We start from the raw sequence: 24,987 nt of genomic DNA, 5'->3' as shown, positions 1-24,987 counted from the left end.
GAAAGAACAGAATTCAAACAGTGTTCCTGAGGTGGTGAATAATTTCAACAGACTGAATACACAAACCAAAAACAGCATTCACAAACACAATGTGTCACCTGTGAACGTCCCACTGTATAGAGCCATGGAAAAAAATAAGAGACCATTCCAAATTTTCATTTAATCATCATTTCTAGATCTATTGTGGTCGTTGGAGTCTGTTGATTTCAACTAAATCAAACATCAGGGCGACATAAAGTCACCCAACAGCAATGTGAAAGACAAGACACATGAAAACTCTGATCAAAATTCAGGTTATCGCATAAAAAAATAACAGTTGAACTTTTCCTGTACCTAAACACACCAAAGGTCTTTAAAATGGTCTCTTAATTTCCCCGCAGCTTTATGTGTATATTTCTGCATGTGTACCTATTGGAATCTGACAGATCCAGTCAATAAGTTTACCACAATCTCGATCGTTCCACTTGCGGTTACTCTTATAGCCGTATTCTGCACAGTTCTCATTATTGTTGTAGTTGTTTGGTTGCCCGGAGTCCCAATTTTCATAATCAGACTACAAACACAGACACAAACACACAATTACAGCATGTGACAAAACATATGAATGATTTAAAGATCTGTTAAAATAATTTAAGGAAAATGTTGTTTGGGAGGAAACAATACAATCAGAAAGAGTGAGAGAAAGTCATGAGAAATCACTCACAGGAGTTTGATCTGACCACACATAGCCAGAATTACTGTCCAGTGAAGTGAAGCCGATCCACGTCGGGTGTCCACTAAAATACCTGCGAAAAGTTCATGTGACACAACTAAAATTCTTGTATTTTCGGTAACAATTCAGTAGACATGTTCTGATGACAGTGTTATTTGTTTTGACAGTATTACATAAGAAGTGATTTAAAGTCCCCTTGTGGTGAAAATCAAGTTGTTAATGTTGTTTATATGGTGTTTTTAATGTGATTTAAGACAAACCATGTGCAAATTTATTATTTTAAACCATTGCTGAGTATTTTCTCCATAAAACCTCTCGGTTACGACTGTAACCTCCATTCCCTGATGGAGGGAACGAGACGTTGTGTTGAGAGACAGACTGGGGTTTGATCTTGAGAACCTATCATCTCCGAGAGGAATTTTAAAATGCCAATGGGCTTGGCGAATGACACACGCACGCCAGTCCCCGCCCCGTGCATACGGGTATAAAAGGAAGATGGCGGCGGTCATTCATTCACCCTTTGGGCTGAGGAACCTGAGAGGTATCTCCCAGTCGCTGCAGCGGGTCGGCAAAGCGTTGTGGCATGAAGACACAACGTCTCGTTCCCTGATGGGTTACAGTCATAACCGAGACGTTCCCCTTCAGTCGGTCTCTCGACGTTGTCTTGAGACAGACTGGGGACCTATCTTTACACGCCACGGCACTGAGCCGTATCACGACCTCAAGCGGAGCGACACTGACTGGACTAGCGAGGCAGTTGTGGTCTAATGGTTAGAGAGTCAGACTCCTGACCAGAAGGTTGCCGGTTCGATCCCCAGGGCCGGCGGGTAACGACTGAGGTGCCCTTGAGCAAGGCACCTTACCCCTACTTGCTCCCCGGGCGCTGCAGTGATAGCTGCCCACTGCTCCGGGTGTACGTGTGTTCACCACTTGCTGTGCGTGTGTTCACTACTCTCTGGATGGGTTAAATGCAGTCACATTTCGCAGTCACAGTGCCCATCTGACTCAGGGATGAGTCTGTCACACCCAAGGAGAAATTAGCTCTTTTTGTCAAGAATGCGTGGAGAAAGAACCCAGATGCAGGCAGCGGTAAAGAGTTAACAAAACAAGACTTTAATATATAAAATAAAAAACAAACAAAAAACCCACGAGGGGGTAACGAAGACCAGACTAATATAAAAACTGAAACAAAACACTTCCCTTGATGGGGCAAAAATAAACTAAACAAAACAAGACACAACGTCAAGGCAGAACAAAAATGAAACAATAACTTACACGACTGAGACAAGAACTTCCAAGGGCAAGGTAATTCACTGGGAGAGCACGACAGGCAAGCATACAGCACAAAGACAAAGCACAGATACATACACATGCAATACACGAGCACAGGACAAAGAAACATGAGGGCATTTATAGGTAAGACAAACGAAGGACAACGAGCGAGGGCAGGTGTGAAACATAAGTAGTGTTGGGTGTAACAAGTTACTAAGTAATTCGTTACTGTAATTTCATTACTTTTCCCTTGAAAAAGTAAAGTAAGGCATTACTCTTATTTTTTCTGTAATTTAATTAGTTACTTTTGATGTTATTAAACTAAATACTTTGTGTAATATGTGTGTGTGCAGAAGAGGAATTTACATAAAAATTCAAAGTCTAACTTTAAAATCCGTGCTTTAATGTATAATTCTCACATTTGTAATTAATAATAATACTTTATGTAGTTTTATATTATTTATTTGAATGAATTAAAAGTGCCGTTTCAAGTCTATCCTTGAATCACTTAACTCATCAAGGTTGATGTAGGATATAGAAAGTAATTAGTAATAAGTAATTAAATACTTTTTGAAGAGAGTAACTTGTACAGTAATCTAATTACATTATCGAATGTGTAATTAGTAACTAGTAATTAATTACTTTTTCAGAGTAACTTACCCAACACTGAACATAAGACATGGCAGGGAGACAATACATGAAACGAGAGGGGCGGGGCCAATGACAAGACACTGGAGAGAACGCATATTATGTTAAGATAGACAATAATATGATTCTCTCCACATAAAACCTAAGGGCTCTGTCCCGATCCTGCCACATGACTAGAAATTCATAAACAAGAAGGTAGGACCGTGACAGAGCCCCCCCCCTTAATGAACACCTCCAGGTGTTCACCAAGGGGTTGACTAACCGGACATGACAGACTGCAACAAGGACAAGACCCAAACAGACATGGCAAACAAGACAAGGGGCAGACAAGCAATAATAACAACAGGGTTGGGGTGGGACAACAAGAAAAATTAACATGGGGGGGTGGGGAAACAACAAAGTTCGTGGGGGGAATAATTTTAGTCCCCGGCTGCGCTCGAGGGCGCGGAGTCCTGGGGGACCGCCGACCTGAGCGTTGGCGGAACAAGGCTGGGACCTGGCTGGAAGGCCGGCTGCTGCACCAGACTGGACACCGGACTGGACGCCGGCTGGATCACCGGACTGGAAGCCGGACAAGATACCGGCTGCACCGGACTGGACACTGGACTGGACACTGGACTGGACACCGGCTGCACCGGCTGGATCACCGGCTGGATCACCGGACTGGACGCCGGCTGGATCACCGGACTGGACGCCGGCTGGATCACCGGACTGGACGCCGGCTGGATCACCGGACTGGACGCCGGCTGGATCACCGGACTGGACGCCGGCTGGATCACCGGACTGGACGCCGGCTGGATCACCGGACTGGACGCCGGCTGGATCACCGGACTGGACGCCGGCTGGATCACCGGACTGGACGCCGGCTGGATCACCGGACTGGACGCCGGCTGGATCACCGGACTGGACGCCGGCTGGATCACCGGACTGGACGCCGGCTGGATCACCGGACTGGACGCCGGCTGGATCACCGGACTGGACGCCGGCTGGATCACCGGACTGGACGCCGGCTGGATCACCGGACTGGACGCCGGCTGGATCACCGGACTGGACGCCGGCTGGATCACCGGACTGGACGCCGGCTGGATCACCGGACTGGACGCCGGCTGGATCACCGGACTGGACGCCGGCTGGATCACCGGACTGGACGCCGGCTGGATCACCGGACTGGACGCCGGCTGGATCACCGGACTGGACGCCGGCTGGATCACCGGACTGGAAGCCGGACTGGATTCCAGCCGCACCGGAAGCCGGACTGGATTCCAGCCGCACCGGATTCCAGCCGCACCGGATTCCAGCCGCACCGGACTGGATTCCAGCCGCACCGGACTGGACACTGGACTGGACACCGGCTGCTAAAGCCGGCTGCACCCGGACTGGACGCCGGCTGCACCGGACTGGATCACTGGACTGGACGCCGGTTGCATCACCGGCTGGGCTGTAGTCAGTGACCCCCTCCTCGACGACGACTTCTTGGACCGGCCCACTCGAAATGTGGCCGGCTGCAGAGAAGCGAGGGGAGTCCCGGCTAGCTCCGTGCTGGAGGAGTCGGACGGGGAGTCCCACAACTCCCTTCTCCCTCGCCTCCCCCGGAGGCTGGGAGGACTAGGAACAGCCAGGCATGAGGAGGGAGGAACTGAGTTTCCCAGGGTGGCGACCGCCACTACACAATCCTCCTCAATGGGAGGTAGGCGGGAGCTTGGGGAGCCTGGATGGTCGCTGGAGGAGAGGCCGATAACCATCTCCTTGAATGACCCCCTGACCATCCTCTCGCGGTCCTCCAGAGACGGAGGGTTGACCAGGCCCGCAAGGAAGAAGGCGTTCATAACGGCCTCGGGGAGAAAGCCTCTCCTCTTTGCCGATGCCTGGGCATACTCGGCGAGGGCCCGATCGCCCTGCGGAGGAAACGGGCCGTCTCCCCTCTGGATCCTGGCAGTGGTTGACTGCCACCAATCGGCCAACTCCCGCCTGGTAGAGGCCGAGATGCTGCCTGCTGGATTCATATGGGGCTCGTGTATTCTGTCAAGAATGCGTGCAGAAAGAACTCAGATGCAGGCAGCGGTAAAGAGTTAACAAAACAAGACTTTAATACATAAAACAAAAAACAAACAAAAAACCCACGAGGGGGTAACGAAGACTAGACCAATATAAAAATGGAAACAAAACACTTCCCTCGATGGGGCAAAAATAAACTAAACAAAACACGACACAACGTCAAGGCAGAACAAAAATGAAACAATAACTTACACGACTGAGACAAGAACATCCAAGGGCAAGGTAATTCACTGGGAGAGCACGACACGCAAGCATACAGCACAAAGACAAAGCACAGGTACATACACATGCAATACACGAGCACAGGACAAAGAAACATGAGGGCATTTATAGGTAAGACAAACGAAGGATAACGAGCGAGGGCAGGTGTGAAACATAAGACACGGCAGGGAGACAATACATGAAACGAGAGGGGCGGGGCCAATGACAAGACACTGGAGAGAACGCATATTATGTTAAGATAGACAATAATATGATTCTCTCCACATAAAACCTAAGGGCTCTGTCCCGATCCTGCCACATGACTAGAAATTCATAAACAAGAAGGTAGGACCGTGACACTTTTAGGTCTGTAACTCGCTGACTCGAAATAAACCATTTTATTATTCAGTAAGTCCAATAGTACTGAACTGATGAGCACGAGCAGCTGATACTGAGCGATTCTCGTTCTCGAGTCAAGTACCGGTTTGCAGCAGCTTTCGCAGATCACCAGTAGGCCTACACTGAGCAGGGAGCTGTTTCTTTCCGAGAACCGATGAGCCGATGATACTGCGCATGCGTGTAACTTTTAAAGCAGATAAAAAGCTTGTAAGACAGATATTTTATTGAACATCAAACACATTGGAAATATGTTTAAACTTAATTACTGCCTTCTCACTGTATATACACTAGGGCTGGGCGATATGGCAAAAAAGTAAACTCGATAGTTTTTTTCTATATTGATCGATAACGATATTTATTTCGATATATATTTAATTAAAAAACTATTTAAAAGAATCTATTTTAAATACAGTTTATTAACAAAAGTTAACCTTTAACCAGTTAAAATTCAATTAAATTAATGCACTGTTGTAACAGAGGATATTAGGCCATAAACAACATGTATCAGTTCATTCAGTCTCATTTTGACTCAATTGACTCGTTAAGTAAAGGGAGTGTTCATTCAGTACATTCAACCAATGAAAGGGCTCCGTTACTGCGTACATACGAACGCTATTGGCTCAGCACCTGCGCACATACATAACGCTGCAATAATGTCTTGCTCGAGTAGTGGGATTCATTCAATGCATTCAGTGAACCTTAGTCTTTCAAAAAGACATCGCACATAAACTGTAGTACATTTCTTTAATCATGCAAGCATCTTACATACAAGGGTCAATATTTTAATGTGCACACAAACTCACTTCATTACATCTCTGATCTGTACAGGGCAGCGCTGGTTTGTTTCATATGCACCAGCTCATGTTAGCAGATATGTTAACGATGGATATAAAAACGTTTGTGCTTGAGTTTCGAAGTAACTCGCTTGCAATTGCGCCTCAAGTTTGTTTTGTTTAACCGGCGATCGCGAAAAAAAAATAAGACACTTGATAAACCGCGTGATGACAACTCGAGGTTAGTTTCACCTTTGTTTCCGCTTCCAGTAATGTTTTCCTCCTCATGTCGAGTTTTCTTTGCCAAGTGCAGTATGAAATGGACTTTGTACTTTGACACGCATGATAAAAGCTGCACGCTGACCGACTGTTGTTGCATTTATTTCTGCGTTCTGTTAGACTGTAAAATTAATCCATATCGAGTCAAAATGCCAATAGCTTATCATCGTTTTTGAAATACATTCTATCGCGATTCGATATGATATCGTTTATCGGCACAGCCCTAATATACACCGATCTGCAGCGCCGTTTACGTGCATGCCACTGCTAGAGCGGTTCTCGTTCAGCTTTCGGATCACCAGTACACTGAACCATTGAGATTTCAGACTGAGATTACGCAGACTTTTCAGACGATTTATTAACGTATGATCTGATGACACTGAGCATGCGTGATTCACCGTGAAGCTGCTGAACAGTAGGCTATGGACAACTGATGCTGTGCTAATGCTACGAGTGCACAAGAACCGAGGACTTAAATAACTGGAGCACTCTGGCGAAACATAAATTTATTTAATAACAAATAAATCGTATTGGATTATGCATGGGTCATAAAGTTTCTGTAAAACGCTGTCGCTGATGAAGATTATTCACTTTAAGACTTCAATCATAGTTTGCACATCACTGTTCTTGTATTTGGGGGCTTTTGTTGCAAAACTTAAATGTAAGAAACGTGACAGATCATGACGATGATGTTTTAACTGTTATGATTTACTGATTTATATATTTGAATGTGTTGACTGTATGACACATCCCACCTCTTTGCCCATTTTCGATAATCCCGGAGTGACGTGCTGCTAACACGGCGAGGGCCGGCTCTGCCCACTTTAGGCTTCAAAAAGGCACCTCAGAAACCTACGGGTGACGTCACGGAATCCATGTTTTATACAGTCTATGGTGTAGAGTTACATTAAAGCTATTTTATGGCTGGAAAAATATTTTTACAAGAAAAAAAAACTTGAAGTGTAAAGTTAGTTTTGATGGTCAAAGATTAGTTTAAAGGGATAAAATTATTGACCACAATTGGACTTAAAGATAAATTTCAGTAAAATCACTCTGCTCCTCTTCCTGTCATTCTAATTCAATATCTTGTAGGGTGTGGCCAACTGAAATCAAATAAAGCTTATAAACTGAAGGGGGAAGATTTAAAATTTTACACAATTCTAGTTGCAACACTCTACAAAATACTCAAAAATATTTTGATTAGGCTTGTGCCGGTGTTCGGTAATATGGTACACCACGGTAGTAAAAATCCACGGTAGTGTTACCGCGGGCACTTCAAGAATGTCCCTTATTTTTTCCTTTGACTGGTTAAAATAACACCTCATGCGTTTATGCTGTGGTGTCATACGCACACGCACTCTGATGTAAACAGCCTCGTTGAGAAGAATGGCAGAAGGCGGAGCGCTGCCGAGTCCGACCTAAGGTGAAATATAAGTTCCCATTCAGTCGGTTCACTCGGTACAACACATGACTATGGGATATCTTTGCTCGGCCATTCCACGCTCGAGCGGCATGTAGAATTTGTAGAGTGGGTGCTTAGCGGGGAAGCAGCGAGGCACGCTCCACTCCTGTCTGCGGAGACCGATCCAGAGGCAGCCTTGAATCAGAATCAGAAAGAGCTTTATTGCCAAGTTTGTTTGCACATACAAGGAATTTGTTTTGGTGACAGGAGCATCCAGAACACAGAAACAGCAACAACAGTACACAGAGACCATAACACAATAGAATACAGTTCACAATGATTTAAATAAGGGCCTATGGGTATAAAAAATTAAGAAATACAATACAATAAACATAAGATAAAGATATAGAGAGTAAAGCTATGTATGTATGTAAATATGTACAAGTAAAAAATAAGAATAGACTCTTGTAGTACAAGGTATGTGCTATATATAGCAGAATGAATGAAATATAATTTACAGAAAAAGTTGTATAAAAAATAGATATAATTAATATTGCACTTAATTATTATTATTGCACAGAGTTATTAATTGCACGGTGTGTAAAAACATTTAACTGTTCAAGAGGTAGATGGCCTGAGGGAAGAAGCTGTTTTTGTGTCTGTTGTTTTGGTGCTCAGTGCTCTGTAGCGCCGACCAGACGGCAGCATTGTGACGAGCTGATGGCTTGGATGTGAGAGGTCCAGGGTGATTTTCTGAGCCCTTTTCCTCACTCTGGATGTATACAGTTCTTGGAGGGTGGGCAGGGGAGCACCAATGATCTTCTCAGCAGTCCGTACCGTCCTCTGTAGTCTTCTGATGTCTGATTTTGTGGCTGAGCCAAACCAGACAGTGATGGATGTGCAGAGGACAGACTCTATGACAGCTGAGTAAAACTGTTTTAATAGAGTTTGTGGTAGGTTGAACTTCTTCAGCTGATGTAAGAAGTACATCCTTTGCTGGGCTTTTTTAGCAATGGAGCCAATGTGATTGTCCCACTTCAGGTTCTGAGAGATGGTGGTGCCCAGGAACCTGAATGACTCCACTGCTGACACAGTGTTGTTCATGATGGTGAGAGGGGGGAGTGCAGGGGGGTTTCTCCTGAAGTCCACAATCATCTCCACTGTTTTAAGCATGTTCAGCTCCAAGTTGTTATGACTGCACCAGACAGCCAGCTGCTCAGCCTCCTGTCTGTACGCAGACTCATCACCATCCTGTATGAGGCCAGTGAGTGTGGTGTCGTCTGCGAACTTCAGAAGTCTGACAGAAGGGTCCTGGGCAGTGCAGTCATTTGTGTACAGGGAGAAGAGCAGTGGGGAGAGAACGCACCCCTGGGGAGCGCCAGTGCTGATTGTGCGGGTGCTGGATGTGAGTTTCCCCATTCTCACTAACTGCTGCTTGTCTGTCAGAAAGCTGGTGATCCACTGACAGATAGAGCCAGGAACAGATAGCTGGGTTAACTTTGTCTGGAGCAGTGATGGGATGATGGTGTTGAAAGCAGAGCTGAAGTCCACAAACAGGATCCTCACATAGGTCCCTGGTCTATCCAGATGTTTCAGGACAAAATGCAGCCCCATGTTAACTGCATCCTCAACTGACCTGTTTGCTCTGTAGGCAAACTGCAAACTGCAGGGGGTCCAGTAAGGGTTCTGTGATGTCCTTCAGATAAGCCAGTACCAGTCTCTCGAATGACTTCATGACCACAGATGTGAGAGTGACGAGTCTGTAGTCATTCAGTCCTGTGATTTTGGGTTTCTTTGGGATGGGGATTATGGTGGAACACTTGAAACAGGAAGGAACTGTGCACAGCTCCAGTGATCTGTTGAAGATCTGTGAGAAGATGAAGCCAGTTGAATAGCACAGCTTTTAAGACAGGCTGGGGAGATACCATCTGGGCCTGGTGCTTTTCTTGTCTTTTGTTTCCTAAAGACTCGGCACACATCCTCTTCACTGATCTGAAGTGCAGGAGGTAGGGTGACTGAAGGTGATAGGTGTTGTGTAGAGAGAATGTCAGAGTTGGTGTGAGGTGTAAAGTTAGCATTTTCAAATCTGCAGTAAAAGTCATTCAGATCATTGACCAGGTGTTGATTGCCTGCAAAATTGGGGGATGGTGGCTTGTAGTTGGTGATGTCTTTAAGGCCTTTCCACACAGACGCAGGGTCGTTGGCTGAAAACCGGTTTTCCAACTTTTTAGAGTAGTTTCTCTTAGCCACTCTGATCTCCTTTGTCAATGTGTTCCTAGCCTGCTTGTACAAGACTTTGTCCCCTTTTCTGTAGGCATCCTCCTTGGCTTGGCGAATCTGTCTGAGTTTTGCTGAGAACCATGGTTTATCATTGTTGTATTTTAAGGAAGTCCTGGTAGGAATGCACAAATCCTCACAGAAACTGATGTATGATGTTACAGTCTCTGTAAGCTCGTCCAGATCGGTGGTAGCAGCTTCAAAAACACCCCAATCGGTGCACTCGAAACAGGCTTGTAAGGCCCGCTCTGTTTCGTTGGTCCATCTTTTAACAGTCCTTACCATAGGTTTGGCAGCTTTTAGTTTCTGCCTGTAGGCTGGGATAAGGTGAACCAGGCAGTGATCAGACAGTCCTAAAGCTGCTCTAGGGACAGAGCGATATGCATTCTTTATTGTGGTGTAGCAATGGTCAAAAATATTTTTGTCTCTGGTAGGGCATGTGATGTGTTGTCTGTATTTTGGCAGCTCGAGTGTAAGTTTTGCCTGATTAAAGTCGCCAAGAATAATAATAACAGAGTCCGGATGTTGTTGCTCAGTGTCCGTGATGTGATCGGCGAGCTGTTGTAACGCCACGCTCACGTGCGCTTGCGGTGGAATGTAAACACACACGAGAATGAACGAGGAAAACTCTCGCGGCAAGTAAAAGGGCTTACAGTTAATGAAGAGTGCTTCTAGGTCGAGACAGCACATCTTCTTCATCACTGTTGTATCTGTACACCACTTTTCATTGATGTAGAAACAAACCCCACCACCGCGCGATTTCCCCATTGAGTCTGCGTCGCGGTCCGCTCTGAACAGCTGGTAGCCGGGCAGATGTAGCGCGCTGTCCGGGATGAAGTCATTAGTCTTCATTGGCCATTGGCCTTCCTTGCAGAGGTCGTGGGGACCTGGGGTGATCGTGCGGAAATCAGAAGAGGAAACAGGCGTCCCTCTGATCACTCCTGGGTTTACCTATCGAGAAGATGTCTCTGTCTCATTGGATGCGGGCAAAGACTTCTACGATGACATGCTACAGGCATGACAAAATCAGAGTTCTCCCTCGGTCTCAGAAGAGACTGGTGGTGTCGAGACAGGGGAAGATCCTTTCATTGATCTTTTCCGGAGAGCAGCGGAAAAGTTGTCGGTGGACTGGCCCGCTCCGCCACCGGTGCAGAAGAGTTCATGCTTCGGGGGGTTCTATCTGTCCCCGATGCAAACGGTGGTGAGAACCTGCCTGCCGCTATACCCAGATTGTCTTGCGGAGCTCACGTCTTCATGGTCGAAGCCCATGTCACCCCCTCCCCCGGTTTACGGTGCTCAAAGAGGCAGAGGGAGCAGGACTAATATCAGCCCCTCCAATGGAGCATTCCTTGGCGGCATACCTAGCGCTCTCCAGAAACACAGGTGTAACAAGCACTCCCACTTTTCCGACGGGCCCTTGCCTCTTCTCTTTTCAGCAACTGGGCAGGGTTTACACCAAACAAGCATGTACGGCCAGAGCTTTGAGCTCTACGCCTTGCTACAGACATATCAAGCCATTGGCGGGGTGTGAATACATGGCCCATAGTCATGTGTTGTACCGAGTGAACCGAATGAATGGGAACATTGAGTTATGCATATAACTACTATTCCCAGAAGAAGGGAAACGAGGTACAACACCTCTGGGCCCAGCGCAGTCGAAAGCTCGGCGAAGAGCTGGACTGAACAAAGTTAATGACACATGCGACTGCATTAACTGCCCACGTCGTCATGCGTCATTTGCCTTTTCAGGCGTGAATATAGGTGTCTTCAGCAGATGGTACAAGAGCGCGATATCCCATAGTCATGTGTTGTACCTCGTTTCCCTCCTTCTGGGAACAGTAGTTATATGCATAACTCAACGTTATGTCACGCCACTTCTCATATTTACGTGTTTCTGAATACTACATAAAAACAAGTTGCCTAACTAACATGTCAGAATTGCATGGATTATTGCCATTTGCATTCCTGACAGTTGAAGATTTAGCTTGGTCCGCTAGCTATGTTAAAGTTTGCACTTCGTAATTTAACAAATAAAAGACAGTAATCCGCTAATAGCAAGTTATGTAGTTAATAATGGCAGAACAATTATTTTGATTTCAAGTTAAAGATGAAACTCAACATTATCGTATCTTGCCACAGAGTGCTGACTCTAAATGTCTTTTAAACTATATTAGCAATCCTACTGCTTGCTATCTGGGAAAAAAATATGAATTAGCACAGTTGTTGTACTGACACTGACAGGTAATTATTTATAGTGTATAGTGACGTGTCAGTAAAATGACCATTTAAATGTCAAGCCATGAATATTATGTTACATTTGTATTTGAATAGTATGTTAAATAGACTATTGTACAGCAAAAGTGAGTACAAGTACAGTCGGCATCTTTAGCTTAATCATCACTATTACATGTGTTCCTCCTTTCCTAAAATCTAGCATGGAATCAAATATATATTTATCATATTTCATTAAACACCTGACAAATTATCAGTAAGCTTTACTTTCCATTTATTTCTTATTATTGGTTGATAATTGAAAAAGTTATTAAACTTGTTGTTGACACTATAACACTGAAGTCATAATACCGACTACCACAATAAAAGCCTAATCAATTACTGCAACACAAAAGTGTATCACCAGCACAAGCCTAATTGTGAGGAAAAGCATATATTCTGAGCACTCACGGAATCGTCTTCATTTCTTTATCTGAGTGAAGGCTTGCTAAATCACCACCAAGAGCTCGACAGAAATCACGAGCCTCAAACCAAGTCTTCTGCTCATACTTCTGCTGTCTGTAGACCTAATGAATACAAACAATTTAAGTGAATGTCCTGAGTGGAATTTAAAGAGAAAGTATTAAAATGTCCTTAAAATTACATTTCATGCAGTGTGTAATGTTGCTGTGTGTGCATGTAAGCAGTCTGCCAAGTTGTAAAGCCGAAAGTGAACGAATAACAAAGTTATTGGCTTGAGAATAAAGGAGTTGACTCTGAATCACGCGAACGAGTCGTCTTTCATCTAAGTTCCATTCGTGACGCTCTACGCGGTAAGCCAATCACAGCAGACTAGACCATCCGACCAATCAGATTAGAGTAGGCTGACAGAAAGGAGGGGATTAGATAGATGAATCGCCGAACGAATCATTTGAGAGTCAGTCAAGAAGTAAGGTCACTAGTTGTTGGAGACTCCATAAACCAAAGTAGGACCTTAAAAATCACAAAATATTTACTCTTGAAGGAAAATGGTAAACATCTAAAATGTATGTAATTTCTTTGCCATTAATGGCACTAACATTAAAATTACTCTTATGTTGAGACTGCAAGACACTTAAGTCATAATCACGAGAATACATTTTACTACGTCAAGAGTAAAACGAGAAAGTAAAGTTATGATAATGGGAAAACCACTCGTGTCCAGCAAGAATACAAATAAAACATGGCCTCTTAGAGCTTCTGCAATGCATCACTACAAAAGTATACTAATAGTTTGTTAGTATAGCCTTTGGTTGGAGCTGTTACGCACGCTCAGTGTTTCATATGAATGTTGTGTGTTCACATTTACCCGAACACAGTTGCGTGGATCTTTCTTAATCCAGTCTGTTGGGCAGCTGGGAGGTTGTGTGGTTGGAGGCTCTGGGGTTGTAGTGATTCCTTCTGCCATTTTCTTACAGATGTATTTCTGTTTAGTGTTACAGGCCAGAACATCCCATAATCCTGCTGAAGATCCTGTTAACATCGCCACACAACCCTGGTGCCTATCTGAACATCAGAAAACAAAGACATGAGAAGAGAGATGTGACATTGATGAGTGAAGCTGCACACCTGCACGAAACTCCTCAACACACCTGGCATGCCGACATTAAAGTGTGTAAACTTGACTTTAACACCATCACTCCTCTGGAAGAGCTCCAACTGCTGAGTGTTAGACAGACCGATCCAGAAATATTTCTCAGGCCGAAGACCAACCAGACTGATGAGAAACGCATTCTCATACCTGACGAGCAAACATACAGCACTGTTTTATTCTCACTGTCATTTAGAGAGACATGACCTGATGTCAAAGGTTGGTAAACATCATGTACATCACCTGCTGGCAACATCAACCAGACTCGCTGCGCTCTGCTCACACGTCAGTTTGGCATCAGCAAAAGTTTTGGTTTCCATGGCAACATTATAACAGTAATAGCCAAACCTGAACCAACCCTGTGGAGACATTCACACGGTCACCAAACCGTCCCTTCAATACATCTCTCTTTAAAACAATAAATCAAATGAAAAGCAGGTTGGTGGTAATTCACGTGTTATTTTCTAGACTCACAGCAGGACATCCAGGACTGATCATGTGTGTGGATCCTTCAGGCTTAATGGAAGCTTTCTTCTTACAGATGTAACCATGAGCTGTTTCACACGCTTCATCTGCCCACTTTCCCTCCTAATACACACAAAACCACCAGAACAAACTCACAAACATCACCGTGTCAAATGTTATAATGACCATAACACAACCACAAGGTAAGAGATAAAGAGTCCCCACCTCTCCCTTCATAAGCACACAATCCTCCACGCGATTGGTGATGTGTGAAGGTTCTCCGACAATCCATCTGGTGAAGGTGACGTGTTTTCTATCTGACCACTCAAACAGATTCTGAATCTTCTGATCATTAAGACCAATCCACAGCTCATCACTGGACACTACACAACACATACTCACACATTTTAGTAATATCAAACTACTTCAACAACTATTTTGACAGTGGATTAATCTATTGATTGAGATATTGAAACATTGCATAATATTTCCATTTAAAATCCATTTTTTCCATTACTAGAGTAATTATTAATTTAAACATGTATATTTCATAACACAATATCACTAATTAATACTGCACTGTAAGTTACCCCAGCATCACACAACGTATTTGGGTATTGTAGTAGGCTAGATTTTGAAAAATAACCAATGACGACTTCACATTCACAATATAGATGAATAAACATTTATTATTGAACATTATTGAGAGGCTTCATGAACCGCCATTGCTGTGAAAAAAACTTCCATTGGAGTCCACGGAGTTGTCGCAACTCTCTCTCTCAATGGCTCTGCCTTCAGTGTAAAATGTGCTCATTTTTAAATGACGCCAGTTCACGGCTCTTTGCAGAGCTGAGACAGCGCGTGCTAGAGGAGAGTAGAGCAAAAACGCGCAATAAAGGAAAACAAATACATGGATGCCGTTTCACTCTAGTTTAATATTTACAGCTGTAGGCCTACAAAAGTCGGATTTAAAATATACATTTGGGCATTTATCACATTTTACAGTGATCCAAATTGTTTACATGTAATTTTACAAAAAAAAACTATGCTGTAAGCTACAATTTTGTATGCGTAATTTTTAGGTTCATTAAAAACAACTTTCAATGTTCTATATTTGGTTATAGCTATAGGCCTATCTGGTTCAATGTTCTATATCTGGATATTTATTTGGTTTATAAAAAAACTGGCTTTGTGAAAGAGTTAGAAACGTGTATAAATGCCTGACGGTTATTAAACTTCTATTAGTTTTCCAGCAGTTGACAGAATATAGATTTGTGTGTTTGTGAAGCAGACGTACAGTATCCACTCTGAGATATGATGAAACTGTGCTCCTCTATGTTGTGTATGCTGGCCAGATCTGATCCTTCTTTATGACACGCTGCCAAAGCGTCGCTCCACATCTTCTGAGAGCGCTGCAGATAATAACAGTGACCGGCGTACGGCACCCACGCCGCTGGACAGAAGTTCGGCTGATCTTTACCTGACACACACACACACACACAGAGAGATAAACACATAACACTGACACTGGCGTGTGTGCGTGTGTGTGTGTGTGTGTGTGTGTGTGTGCGTGTTGTACCTGTTGAAGGTGTGATCTCTGTTGAATTGCCCTTGCGGCAGATGTAGCCCAACTTCTTACTGCAGGACAAACTTTCCCACTTTGAGGCTTTAGCAGCGTTTAATGCAGCACAGTTCAGACCCGGCTCCAGAGACGGGTGACCTACAGTCAAACAATACCAACATTGACATCATCTACACGCCATTCAGCTGCTTTTTCTAGATACACGTGACGTACCAGGAGCCCAGTTGAGATATCTGAATGGGTTTCCATTACTCCATTGCCAGCCGCTCTCAAAGTCAAGACTGTTCAGTCCGATCCATAGAACAGAACCCATGTGATCTGTCAAACCTGAAATATCATATGTTTTTAGTTAAGCTTGATAGTAGAATCTGTGTGTCTGTAAAATGCAGAAGATGTGAATGTACCTGCTATATAAGACTGCTCGTGGAGTTCTGATATACTGAGAAGATCTGCATCTTGCTGTCGGCAGCTGGTTCGAGCTTGATGCCACGTCAATACTGACTGTGTGTTCCTCTGATACAAAACACCACTTACTGGATCACTGTCCCACCCTACGATGCCTATTAAAGGGAAAACATACTGTCAAGGCCTGGATAAGCAATGTTTCAAGGATTACGCTTAAATTGTCATTTTCTTACTTTTAGTTGGGCAGAAGCCCCATTTCTTGTCCGTGTCATAATCTGTCTCAGTTGAACACCACAGTCGGCCGTCTGATCTTCCCTCCACGATACACTCGGTGTACCACTTATCATTAAACTTGAAGGGGAACTGACATGGTTTTCCAAATGAATTCCCACCCAGGGTATAAATCTCTACAGGATACAAGAATTACAGGAAAGAGAGAAAAATATTGATGGGTTTTCACTCATAACGAAATCAGAAATGTTGTATCCATCTATTAGTAATATAGTAAATGTTTGCTTATACCTTGATATCCGTGAGAACACAGATCGTCTTCACTTCCATAAATCTGCCAGCGACTCCAACCGCCACTTCCATTAAACAGCATCATATTTGGCTCCTGATAATTGCCGTAGTTCAGGTGTAACGCTTGATCTTTTAATCCAAACAAGGTCTCGTTCTTACATTCCCAGGTCTGTAGAGGACTGTGTTCTGTACAGGGCAGAAGAATAATCTTCATCCAGTCTTTGATGTCTTGAGCTCCCAAGCAGAGTTTAAGAGAGACGCTGATGATTCTTGAAGATGAAACCCATCGGAAACGCTGAGCGTCAGAAGAGACGTCACACGCTGCCGTCTGCACCGCACTGGCAGTGACCACATTCACACATTTGTTATGATCCTTGTTGTAGATCAGAAAAGAGCCGGAGTCTACACAAAAATACAGCACACATTGTGAATGATATTTGTCGTAAATTAAACACACGTTTCCATTTTCAGTTTTTCGTTTGAAAGGTCCAGTCATTTATAAACACATACACATACATGTACATATTTAAGAAAAATATAAAAATTAATAAATGCTTATATGTAATTTAAATGATTGGTAAATATAAATAAATACATCTAAACATTTTCTTAATATATATACATGTATGTGTATGTTATTGTGTTTATTTATACAAAATGAATATGCACAGTACACATACATATATTATGTAAACACAAGCTTTTATTCTGGATGCGATTAATCACGATTAATCGTTTGACAGCCCTAACAAATGAAATCATTGCAAGGAAAAAAACGTGACCGGAATGACTCCAGTGAATAACGGGCGAGAGAGTTTTTGTGTCAATACCAGAAGAGCGATGGAGACGGAGAAGTTAGTGCTCCTGTCCTCAAGATGAAACCCCATCGAACTCGGACTGCTGAAGACAATGAAGTAAACCCCTGGCCATATTTAAGCAACCATTTCAGCTTCAAGACAGGATTATGGACGCTGTCCAAACTAGCATCTTATAAAATCCTAATGTGCAAGTGTGTACCATTGATAATTTATTAAGAAAACGAGGCTTAAAATCTTTTTTAAGGCTTAATTTTGCTTCTGAGGAAAATGTATATTGATTTAATAATTTAGTTAATATTTCTGCAAAACAAGACAAAAAAAATCTTTATGGTTGCAGTGCACTTGTAACCTGTTTTAATGTATACAATTAGGCACTATGATGACTATTGTTGGTGTTGCCCCTCCCGCTTTTAAAAAGTAATAGGTAACTTTTAAACAAGCTACTTTTTACTTTTACTTGATTTTTTGACTGGTAATTTTACTTGTACTCAAGTACAATTTCATCAAAGTAGTAGTACTTGTATTTGAGTATAATAAGTATATATATATATAAGTATATATTTTTGTACTTTTTCCACCTCTGGATAAATGTTTGTAACGTAATAAAATGCTCCTTGCTCTTTTTAGATGAAGTATTGAAATCAGTCATTTAAAACTATTAAAACTTGTACTGGTTACCAAATTGTACAAATATTTGAATGACAAGTAAACATTAATTCACAAAAACATTGTTAGCTGCTCATGGAAACATTAGAAATAAATGTCGTTTAATGCATCATACCTGTTTGACTGGACATCTGTAACACAACAAACAAACAAACAAAAACAAACAGTAGAAAATGAGACGTCTTCATATCTGAACTTTTACTTGTCATCCACACATGAAGGAATCCACTGTGTGTTTGAACCGTAACACGCTTATATACACACACGAGACGGATGGGGGTGTTAATGTAATGATGTTCTTGGAAACTGGGAGGGTTGGGGGGTTTCTGGTTCACAAGTCTGTCGCGATTTGAAACAGTTGCTTTGATGCGTTCAGTGAAGATAGACAGCTTCTAGCTGTGGGAGGCAGCACAACACGACAGCGGTCCCGTCTGGTGTACACAGTCACATGCTAAAGACTGCGCCAGTGAATCTCTGGTGGTGTTATTGTGCACATTAAGCTTTGAAGAGCTCTGTTTGCAAATAAACAAGGACCGGCATTTTAATTATCCCCTAAAGACCATTGGTATTTGCAAATAGTGTTCATTTTTGACACGTTGAATAAGTATTTGAGTGTTACGTGTTTTATATGAAGGTACTTTCTGTGTCCACTTCTAATCAAACGTGGTGTCCAGACAATTCGTATTATTTTCTATCGTCAGCAATAAACTTTATTTAATCATTTCTTTGTAATATTGGCATAATTCTGCACTTCACTTGGTTCTACCAGAAAGACTCGGGAGGCAAGAAAACTTGATAATGAACATTTATTAGACAACTGATCAGCGACAAGGTGCGAATATGGTAAAATACATAGATCTTTGGCGTAGGCCCCGTCCATAGCTCACATCCAGGGGGTCAAGAATTCCTCCACTTCCTACCTGATGATGATGAAGGCAGGGGCGCAGCCAACCCCCCTGGGGTTAATGGACAGGGACCATCCTGGTGGTGGTGGGGAGGATGGGGGTGAATATCGGCTGCTTCAACTGCGAACGCAAACAAAGGGTAAGTGGCGATCTTTTATACTCCAAGTGTTAGGTGATGATTGGTTAGGTCTATACGTAGTAAGTAACGTAAGATTGAGTCTTCCCGGCAGAACTAGCGCTGAAACTTCATTTCTGGATTTCTTGGTGGTGCAAAGAGGAACAGAAATTGATAAATAACCCATTCAAAGAAGCTTTCACAATCATTTTTATCATGAAATACTGTGGAAATTCTCTGCAGCTCAAGCATTTGTGTTTGAGGAAGCATGAATGTTACTATAGCCTATTCACATTCAGACATATTCTCAAATATTCTATATCAGAAAATGTATTATATTATTCTTTGAATGTGTATGAACTAGGGATGCACAATAAATTATCGGCCATATCGGTATCGGCCGATGAATGGTAATTTTCAATGTTAACGGTAATAAAATCAGGCCGATTAATTATAAATCATTTCCTCTGATTAAACCACTTCAGGTGCATGCTGCACACAGTTAAAATCCAGTAATGGTACTCTCTTTGTGTCAAGATCATTCACTTAGTGTTATTAGCAAAACATTGTTGATGTAGGTACAGTATGTAGATATTTATGAATGTGTGAATTATAGGAACAAAAGCATATTGTTTGAAGCCGATTGCTGTCAGAATGATTTCTGTCTTGGGACTTGTGGCTATTGAGAACACTTTTCTGGGTTGAACTGAAAGAACATCTATAATTTGTAGCAGAAAATTTTAAAAGTTTAAGAATCTTTAACTAATGTCAATGTATTTCAAATAAAATCAGTTTTCCACTTTCTGCCTTTTGTTTCAGTGTCAGAAAATTTGATATTCATATTTAGATACTGTATATCGTAATATATCGGTTATCAGCTTCCAATGTTAAAGAATTATCGGTTATCGTCATCGGCCAAAATTTACATATCGGTGCATCTCGAGTATGAACCCATCATATCTTCCCATGTCAATATGTTTTGGCATTGCACTTAACCTTCAATTTTGAAAGAATGCTATGCTCAACTATAAATAAAAAAATAGTTTTTCTCTCCTTATATCCACTAAAACATAAAGTATTTGTGGTGGGTCTTGATGAGAGAGAGTCAGGACAACGGGAAGTTCCAAATGCTCGAGCGTCACGTGATTCATGTAGACATCTTTGAGCTCCAGGAAGTTATGGCAAGTTTTAATTCTTTAATTCTTAATGTTTTAAACATCCTATGTCTTTAAATGTGTTAAAATGTCATCACAATCGGTCAGTTCTGCTGCAGCTCCATGCAGTGCTACACTCATAGGGGAACCACTTTAAGTGCTTTATAGAACCATATCTTGGTGCGTCAGTGGTTCTTCAGCGGTTCTTTGGGATTACTAAGGTGCTATATAGCACCGTTTCCGTATAAAGAACCCGTTAAGCCCCAGTATGGTTCTTCAGCGGTTCTAAATAACAACTCAGTCATCAAGAACCATTGAAGCAACAAGATATTGTTCTATATAGCACTTAAAGTGGTTCCCCTATGACAGGGGTCACCAACTAGCAGACTCCAGTCCGAATGCAGACCGCGATATGCGTCCGTCCGGACCTCAAAGCCTTTTGACGTAATAAATAAATGAACGCCTAACATTATTTTCTAATGCAATCAAATTTATACCAGGCACATCAAGGTCCGCTCAGTAGCAGTTTGGGTCCTAAGACGCCACGGACAGTTAACATTTGCGCACTGTTGCTAGTACGTTCAGACGTAGTGAAGAGGGAAGAGAGCCGAGACAGATGTAACTGTCAGTGACTGAAAAACAATGTCCTTTTCAAAAGTTAGAAAAGTTGAAGCTGAAAACCATGTTTTCCGAGATTAATGGGTCGAGAGATTTGCATTTATTCTTCCTGCATCGACATGCACGAGACCGATTTGTCTCATTTGCTCGGAGTCTGTTGCGGTTGTCAAAAGTGGAAACCTTAAACGGCATTATGAAACTAGACATAGACACTATGAAGAAACTTGCCTGCAGCAGTCCGAGGTAAGGACACGGAAATATATTAGCTCAAAGTCCAGTAGTAGCGATCTACATGGGTCCTCCCTCACTCACTTACCGCCCAACAACGAGCATATGAATGTTCACTAACTGTGTGTTCCCACCAGACGCGAATGAAGCAAGCGCGAGTGATTTTCATGTTAAATCAATGCAAAAACGCGATAGGACATCCTGCGGCGCAAATGAGGCGTTTGACGCGCGAATTGAAAAATCGGAACTTTGGCTAAGATTCGCGCCGCGTTAACCAATCAGGAGCTTGCTCTACAATTTCATTACAATCACGAGTCGTTTGATTCAGGCTTGGTTGGTAAGATTAGAGCATCTGCTACACTCATCACATCCTGTCTGTCAGTTAATACATCAGCAGTTCTCTGAACTTTTTGTTCAAGGTCAAGTGAGCAATCCTCAGGAAATTCAGAGCAGTCAAAATCCTGCAACGCCATGCAAGGAAAAGCATCTGCAAGTGTAGAATTTCTTTTCAAAGTAATTGCTTTCTCAGAAGGATTTATCACTTTGAGCGGGACCCATCCATCTCTACGTATCAAAGTTACCGTTTTTCCAACCAGCACAGACCTTGGCCTTGATTTTACTCTTCTGGGCTCCAAAATGACAGCACTGCCAGCTGAGATGTCATGAGTACTGTGCAGTCTGCCCCAAACTAAGTTTTCAGTCATAGGTTCGAGTGACACTGCCTTTTTGATCTTTACTGTTCCTACTAAATCAGGGACAGTACCATTTCTCCATATCTCCACATTGGCTAATAGATCAAGCAGCTTGTTTTGTTCAGTGTTATCACACTCACGTTCAGACACACTTATTAGTAACTCTGAAGAACTTCTCAGCTGATGTAGCAAATATTTCAAGAGATTACTGCCAAGAATTAGATCATCACCCTGGCCCTCGACTACCAAAGTCGGAACCGTGACGTGACAGCCGTACACATCCATCTCCAGCTCACTCATTCCTAAGGGTTTTGTTCTGGTGCCTCCACATCCGACCAAAACAACATCTGTTGGGGCAAGTGAAAGGCTTGACAACACACCATTACTCAGCAATTGTGATAAAATCTTGGAGCTCATGGTACAAGCCATCGACCCAGTGTCAAGCATTGCTTTTGCCTCAACCTGTCCACCAATAATCACAGTAGTATAGAACAGATCATCATATGGCTCAAGTTTTTGTGTATTTTGCAAGACAACTGTACATCCAGAACTATATTCTTCACATACACTTATATACCGATTCCAGATCATAATCCAACAATGATGGAGGATTCTCATTTGGCCTTACACTCATCCCCTCCGTATGCAGGCCTATTCGTTTCCCGTACGTGGAACAGCATCCGTTTCAGGCATCTTACTGACAATGCAAGCTTTAGCTTTAGGACACTCTACACGTGCGTGACCGGCTTTGTAGCAAAGAAAACACAGATGATTTGCTCTGCAGTGAAAATGGGTGGTGTGGCCAACATCTCCACACACTTCACATGGTAGAGTAGGCCTTCCTCTGCTTCTGTATGACTTAGGCAAGTGCCGCTCTGTACCGGCCTGATTTCTTGATTGTCCGTTCTTCAAGACACGTTCCAACATTGCTAAGATCCGTTCCATGGGTTCAATGGGCTCTTTAGATGGAGTATGATATACATCAAATTCTGGATTAACAGTTGTCTTTACCTTTGTTTCAGAAGGCAGAACGGCAACTTCCTGTTTCAAAAGAGTGATTGCTGGAGGCACTCTAGACACAGAGCCACATCGTTTCTCTCTACTATACTCTTCCAAACGTGCGTGAACATCAGCTGCTGTCCATTGCTCCACAGGTCTGCACTTGAATATAAGGGAAAGCTCAGGGTCTGGACAATGTCTGATAAACATTACGGTGAGCTCACGGGACAGATCATCAGTCTTCTTATTCTGTCTCTTTAAACAGTCCTCAGCCATGTCCATGGCTCTATTTAGCCTCAGCCAGTAATCAAAGCAGTCCTCACTAGCATGTGGGAGTGTGCCATAAAAGTCTGCTAATGGCATGTTAGAATACGCTGTGTCACTGAAATGCTGTTTCAGCAAGTCAAAAATAGGTCTCGGGCCCTTGCACAAATCAATAGAGGGGTTACTGCGCAAACCCACCCTCACAACTTCTCGTGCCCGCCCCATAAGTCTACTCATGACTTCATCAGCTTGTTCTTCAATTGGCGTCCCAATTTTGCGCAAATATGACAGCACTATGGCTTCCCACTCATGTATTGTGTATGGCTCACCCCTAAAACAAACAGGTTCTTTAATTTCAGATTTCAGAACTCTGTTTAAGACAGATGAGTCTGTGCTATTAGACACGCACATTTTTGACTCTAAACAGGAAGCGATGCTCTCCCCAATAGAGCGACCCATACGCTCTACCATTTCCACTATTAATTCCATTGACTCATTGGTTTCCTTCAAACTTGGTTGTTTCAATTCACTTTCACTTAACTGAGGTGGTGGAGGACTTAAATGACAGTCTACATCCTGTACAGTCTCTAAATCATACATTGGAGTAGATGTGACAGGAGTATAATCTAATCTACCTCTCCCCACTGAAGGCATAGGTGAAAACATGAAAAGCCCTCTACCTCTTCCAATACTGTTCTCCGACTCCATGACCAACACTGACAATAGCAATGTTGAATACCAAAAAAAAAAATGTAAATGTATTGTCTCAAAACTTCAGAATAACACTTTCAAAGAGCAAGAGAAGAAAAAAAATTGTGCAAAAATATCCTAGTTTCAGAGTTCAAAGTTCAATCAAAATGTATTTGTGCAAAGTGTCAGTCTTCACAATAAAACCCTGCAGTAATCCTTAGTCATCAAAAATGTCTCTTTGTTTTTCAAGGTTTTTCAAATCTTCAAAAAAAATAAGTGTACTTCAAAGTTAAATTTTCAGCTGCTACTGTTGTCAATATCGTGTTCAAATTGATGTCACAATACCAGAACTTTGCTTTCGTCAGCGGTGAAACGCGGTCCTTTCCTCCTCCTTGTGGTAGCAAGCGGTACTGCATCAAACAGCTCCTCACGCTAAAAGCTCTCGTCACCCGGTACGAACACCTCCGGAAACCTCCGATCAGTCGTTCCAGCACGCTGCTTCCAGAGTCACGGTCACGGCACCATTGTAACGGCTCGTATCTGCGTTGTGTGAAATACTTGCGACAACCAACACCATTTCGCGTCTTGGGGGAATCGTTTAATTCTGTTAACACATTCAAATGAGGTGATCAGTTTCACAGCATTTTTACACGACGTCCTGCAATGACGGGTGCACATTAACCATTACAATTTCATTTGGCAACAAGAAAGAAGAAAAAGACATCAAAATATAAAAAGAGCAACAAAAGAAATACATTTTTCGAGAGTACTCACCCACCACAACCACTCTCTTGACTGGCGCGAATATTAATTAGAGGTGGGCGGATCGATCTAAATATCGATAGTATCGATGCCAACACTGGTATTGGTATCAGATCGATACAATTGTAATTGAATCGATATTTTAATTTAAATATCTCACCTCTACGTTCATATACTTTGCTCGTGTCTTCTACCTCTACAATCCTGAGCAAACGCTGCTTTCACATCCTGGCCCACTTTGCT

The 24,987-nt window shown here is 42.8% G+C and overlaps 1 protein-coding gene across 7 annotated transcripts in view; it reads right to left on the bottom strand.

Annotated features, from left to right (window-relative positions):
• Positions 1-24,657, bottom strand: part of LOC130563209 (macrophage mannose receptor 1-like) — a 37,033-nt gene extending 12,376 nt beyond the window's left edge. For 2 of the 7 annotated variants that reach the window (XM_057348671.1, XM_057348741.1), the window contains exons 1-16: positions 23,973-24,656; positions 19,238-19,342; positions 16,834-17,235; positions 16,545-16,718; positions 16,311-16,466; positions 16,120-16,233; positions 15,904-16,044; positions 15,622-15,804; positions 14,550-14,707; positions 14,334-14,447; positions 14,103-14,218; positions 13,861-14,009; positions 13,578-13,774; positions 12,701-12,816; positions 704-785; positions 409-553 (exon numbers count right to left, since the gene is read on the bottom strand). In XM_057348671.1, coding sequence (XP_057204654.1) covers positions 409-553; positions 704-785; positions 12,701-12,816; positions 13,578-13,774; positions 13,861-14,009; positions 14,103-14,218; positions 14,334-14,447; positions 14,550-14,707; positions 15,622-15,804; positions 15,904-16,044; positions 16,120-16,233; positions 16,311-16,466; positions 16,545-16,718; positions 16,834-17,235; positions 19,238-19,342; positions 23,973-24,000 — 2,380 coding nt within the window. In that variant the 5' untranslated portion in view covers positions 24,001-24,656. Of the gene's footprint in view, positions 1-408; positions 554-703; positions 786-12,700; positions 12,817-13,577; positions 13,775-13,860; positions 14,010-14,102; positions 14,219-14,333; positions 14,448-14,549; positions 14,708-15,621; positions 15,805-15,903; positions 16,045-16,119; positions 16,234-16,310; positions 16,467-16,544; positions 16,719-16,833; positions 17,236-18,432; positions 19,343-23,972 lie in introns of all 7 variants that reach the window. The other 5 variants (XM_057348952.1, XM_057349117.1, XM_057348799.1 and 2 more) reach the window with 5 other exon arrangements.
• Between the last annotated feature and the right edge of the window lie 330 nt (positions 24,658-24,987).

This window comes from Triplophysa rosa, linkage group LG1 (genome assembly GCF_024868665.1).
Source record: "Triplophysa rosa linkage group LG1, Trosa_1v2, whole genome shotgun sequence".
Taxonomy (NCBI): Eukaryota; Metazoa; Chordata; class Actinopteri; order Cypriniformes; family Nemacheilidae; genus Triplophysa; species Triplophysa rosa.
The sequence above is the reverse complement of the archived record's forward strand: the minus strand, read 5'-3'. Positions and strand labels throughout refer to the sequence as shown.